Source organism: Oryx dammah, unplaced genomic scaffold, assembly GCF_014754425.2.
Source record: "Oryx dammah isolate SB20612 unplaced genomic scaffold, SCBI_Odam_1.1 HiC_scaffold_23, whole genome shotgun sequence".
NCBI lineage: Eukaryota > Metazoa > Chordata > Mammalia > Artiodactyla > Bovidae > Oryx > Oryx dammah.
This window is the reverse complement of record NW_024070207.1, coordinates 36,114,361-36,119,478: the sequence shown is the minus strand read 5'-3', so window position 1 is coordinate 36,119,478 and position 5,118 is coordinate 36,114,361. Positions and strand designations below refer to the sequence as shown.

General features: G+C 45.3%; 1 protein-coding gene across 1 annotated transcript; it reads left to right on the top strand.

Annotated features, from left to right (window-relative positions):
- Positions 1–327: 327 nt before the first annotated feature.
- On the top strand, positions 328–1,341 carry LOC120881542 (olfactory receptor 6N1-like). The gene has a single exon (XM_040265274.1). It carries the CDS (start codon positions 328–330, stop codon positions 1,339–1,341), a length of 1,014 nt encoding a protein of 337 aa, XP_040121208.1.
- The last annotated feature ends 3,777 nt before the right edge of the window (positions 1,342–5,118 follow it).

Genomic DNA, 5,118 nt, shown 5'->3' with positions numbered 1-5,118 from the left:
TGTCCCCATTAAGACATGTTTGCCTCCCACTGTGAGACTCCCAAAGGTAGATTCATCACCTGTTATGTCAAGGAAAAGAGTGGAAAAGAGCAAAAGAGACATCCTCTCTGTTAACTCTCCAGGGCCTAGTTTCTGATTTCTCTGTGGCTATTAGGTAAATACACCTAGTAGAAAAAAACAGGAAATGTATTCCAGACAAGAAAAACGAGGGTCTTTGAGTTTTATAATATATGACATATCTGACGATGCTACCCAGTAGCATGTCTCTTTTTCCAACTGGCTCTATGTCTCTCCTTTCCTCAGGTCTAATGCGTGAATCTCACAGATATGGGTAATCTGACCACAATCAAAGAATTCCTCCTGCTGGGATTCGGGAATCTCCATGGGTTACAGTTTTTTCTTTTTGGGATATTTCTGGGAATGTATGTAGTGACTTTGCTGGGGAACCTTCTTATCCTTATCATCATTTCCCTTGATCATAACCTCCAAACCCCCATGTACTTCTTTTTGTCCAATTTCTCCTTCCTTGAGATCTGGTACACTACCTCTATTGCCCCTAAGATGCTGCAGACCCTTCTGGTAGGTCCCAAGGTGATTTCTTTTGTGGGCTGTGTGGTGCAGTTTTACTTCTTTGGTTCCATGGCAGTAGCTGAGTGCTTTCTTCTGGCTGCCATGTCTTACGACCGCTACCTTGCCATCTGCAGCCCCCTCCAGTACCCATCGCTCATGAACCTCCACACGTGTGTCCTGCTGGCAAGCGGGTCTTGGCTGGGTGGCTTCCTAACCCCTGTGGTCACTGTTGCCATGACTTTTCAGCTGCCATTCTGTGAAACCTATAAGATCGACCACTTCTTCTGTGACCTGGCTCCTGTGCTGAAGCTGGCCTGCTCTGATACTGAGATCGTGGAGAAAACCACCTTCCTCCTGGCCTCCTTCGTCACCATGGTGCCCTTCGTACTCACCGTAGCCTCCTATATCCACATTGTGGCTGCTGTCCTCAGGATTCCATCAGCTGCAGGAAAGCGACGAGCCTTCTCCACCTGCTCCTCCCACCTCACAGTGGTCACGCTGTACTATGGAACACTGGGAACAGTGTACGCCATCCCTGCAGCAACCCAGGCTGCTGTCCTGAACAAGATCTTCTCCTTGTTCTACACTGTGGTCACTCCCATGGTCAACCCCATCGTGTACAGCCTGAGAAACAAGGATGTTCAGAAGGCAGTGAGAAGGCTTATGAGTCAGTGGGCATCTGCTAAGGGGAGCTCAGGGCCCCCACCACCCCCAGGGAGTATTTTTTTTCTCCGAACAGCCTGGGCTTCTATGAAGGGCACCAAGCACTAGGCTGAGTACTTGGGGGCTCAGCCCACTGCTGCTCCCTCCTTCAAGGGAAAGAGCCAACAGAGTAGGAACCCTCCCTGAATCCTTACAGACCTAATGTTCTTGGGAATTCCAGGGTAATCCTTGCATGGTAAAATAAGTTTGCCAGACATGCCTCTTAGGGGAAAATTCAAAACACCCAAATTTGCTTGCTGCAAAAGTCTCTCTCTCTGTCTTTGTCTCTCTTGCTGTGTGTGTGTTATAGAAACATCTGTTGGTGTTAAGGTTTTTGGTTTCATTATGTGCATGTGCCTAATGTGCCCATGTGTATGCACACACACACACACACACACACACACACACCTCTACATACACACACAACCACCATACCGTTCTCCTACAAACTTAGATGCCTTCCACTGTGCCTCTCCTTAGGGCTTATGCACATTCACACTGCCTACTGTTTCTTAGATTGTCTGCCTCTCCGCTGATCAGAACCATGTCTAAAATCGTAGAGCAGCTATTGACTGTTCTGCTCATTTCAATAGGTAGTTAATCAAGCCCCTTGAAGACTGGAATAACATCATCCTTATTATTCTTGATGCCCCCTATCACTGTGCTCTACACAGATGCAAGATAATTGTTTGTTGATTGAATGAATCAATGACTAATCAAAGTGATGGAGGCTTGGTGGATGAAGAGAGTTTAAAACAAGTCACTTTTTTTTTCTGGCCTCTCCTCCTCATTTTTCTCCTCATGGTCATAGACATACCCAACTCCCCCCAGAGGCAGCTCTGGTGGAGCCCCCTAATCTTGCTCCTTGCCATGCCCCCTCATCCACCTCCCCACAGTGGCTAGATGTACCTTCCTAAAACCCACACCTGACACTATATTTTCACAGTTTATCACTTTCTGTGGTTCTCCAGTGCCCCTGAAAAGGAGTCAGAGCTCCTCCTCCTGGCTTGTGGCCCCCTCTTGACCTCACCCCTCACCAATCTCCTTCTCTCCCTCTGTGCTCCAGCCACACCTGCTGCTGCTGCTAAGTCACTTCAGTTGTGTCCGACTCTGTGCGACCCCAGAGACGGCAGCCCACCAGGCTCCCCCGTCCTTGGGATTCTCCAGGCAAGAACACCAGAGTGGGTTGCCATTTCCTTCTCCAGTGCATGAAAGTGAAAAGTGAAAGTGAAGTCGCTCAGTCGTGTCCGACTCTTAGTGACCCCATGGACTGCAGCCCACCAGGCTCCTCCGCCCATGGGATTTTCCAGGCAAGAGTACTGGAGTGGGGTGCCATTGCCTTCTCCGACCAGCCACACCAAACACCTCAAATAGAATTGGAAACCCTCTAAAGGGAAGATCACCTGCTCACCATGTATCTCCCACAGCATCTAGACCCAGAGCAGCACACAAAAAAGGAGTTGCTCAAATAAGATGTCTTAAATTGAATAGTAATGGGACCTTCACCTTCCTTTCCTCTTTGTTTCCACTTACTGGCTTCTAGCACTTTGGCTTTAGGAAAAGGCAATCTTGATTGGCTGTCAGTGATGTGTGTGTGTGTGTGTGTGTTTACCTATTTCACCTGCCTGCCCTCCAGGTAGGCACCACACGGGAGCAGATAGACTCCTTCCCCCCTAAAAAATCCTACTCCTGTAATATGAGTCAAAGAATGCCAAGTGGTTTGGGAAACACTTTCCCAGCTGGTTCTTCCTACTCCCTTCCTGACCACCCACAGAGTTCCCTCTTGTATAGGGTCTAATTGTCTCTAATCTAGCTTTAACTTCTTGTAATTACCCTCAATTAGAAAATAGAGCCTGCAGAACACACTCCTTGTGGTTAAGACATGGATCCAGAGTAGAAGTGTAATTACTTTTTGGCCTCTCAGGGGTTCTGCCTAGCCTTCTGTGCAGACGTAGAGTGGAAAGGCTACATCTGCTCCATCCTCACATGTCTTTCTTTTATTCTTGAGTCCGGGTTTCTGAGATAGTTGATGGGTTTGTTTGGTGTGTTAGCCATATGGATTTTTTTTTTTTAATCTACTAGTCTAAGCTCAGCTGGGCTTAGAAACCTTCAACTGTTTCCCATTGCCCTTAGGAAAAAGTCTGAATGCCCCATGGAATTGCCCAACATAACCTGTCAACTTTCAAGGGCCTGTAGCCCATCTAGGGTGTGTTCATGGCCAAAAAAGATGTAACACTTCTCTCAGTCTCATATTTTGTTGCTTTTTTGGTCTCTGAACTCATTTCCTCCCTGGATGTTCCTCAAACCTGCTTGCCTCCTCATAACTTTCATGGATGCTATTCTTTCTTCCCTTCCTTACTTCACTATTTACTTGGCTCATTCTTTGAGTTCCACCCAGTTTCTTTATCATATGCTCTTAGAGCACCCTAGCTTTTTCACGTTTTCTCTTTGTTTGTTTGTTTACTTTTTTAATATGAAATTGAAAAAGAGTATTTTCCCCCAGTCTTCTCCCAAAAAGTTTACTTCAGTTCAGTTCACTTTTTCATTATAAATTTCTCACAGCTGCACTAGAATGTTGTGCATGAGATTTTATATATATACCTACATCCTCTACCTGGACTATAAACTGCACAAAACAGGATCCGCGTCTGTTTTGTTTGAATACTACATCCCTAGTGCCCAGCACAGAGCTTAACAAGGAATAATTGTTCAATAAATACTTGTTGATAAAAGAATGGAAAAGAGCCATCTAAAGTTATTTTATTTATTTGATAAAGCATTATGTTCCTGTCACTCAAGATGCAGTTATTTAATCTTGTTGTGGACTAATTAGTTTCACTCTGTTCCCAAAACCACAGTGTATCTCCCTCTTCTGTGCCAATCATCACACATCTCTGTGTAATTTCCCCGAGGGAACTGGAGGAGGGTGTATGGCTCAGGACAACTCATCCCTACTGGTGAGAAACACGTCAAAGTGCATGTCCTTCTCACAGTGATAGTACAGTTTCCCTGCCAAATACAAAAGGCAGCACTTTTTTTTTTTTTATTATGGTGCTTTGGTTGATACACTGCTCCTGCAGCGTGAATAGTCTTTCTCTATTCAGTGAAACATTATGGTAATGATTGGACAGAGTAATTAATAGCAGATCAGATTACATTTTCAGGTCTCTGTACAAGCCAAAGAGAAATTATCCTCATTAACCTGATCAGTACAAACTGTCATACTAGATTAGAAGAGCTCCAGCTTCAATTTATGCCTTAACCCTCGCTGTTTTGGCCAGATGGCTTGCTGGTACCTCCATGCTGGTACTTTGCTGGTACTTTCCTCGCTGAGGAAAGAGGGAGAAGAAATCTGGAATGAGCAAGTCAAGGTAAAGAAGAAGCAACACGGACTTCAGTCTTGCCTTAAAAGAAGTTTGCCAACAGTACTTGCCTCAAAATTAAGAACACATCCATGTTAGATTTTTTTATGCAAGGTGGCTAGGCTAGGGTGTGGGGGAGGCTGCATGGCAGCCTCTCAAGGCAATGGCACTGATTGTGCAAGTTTCTAATTGTGTTCCAGAGTATCATATCTGGAGCTAGAACTCCAGAGAGAGGACCTAGAGACAGATTTCAGTGCCTTAAGAGTAGAGGATTGCCAAGAGTTAGACAAGTATCATCAGGAACCCAAGCAAATGAATTGGGGTCCGAGTGGGATTCACAGGTTAATTTTAGTACAAACCAAGAATACAGGCAAACAATATTTCGGGCTTTCTGGCAGGGGGCTACACTGTTTCTAAGCTTTAGTGTTTCTTCTGCTTCTCAAGTTCTATAGACTCTTCCAATTTATCTTCTATGCCCAACTTC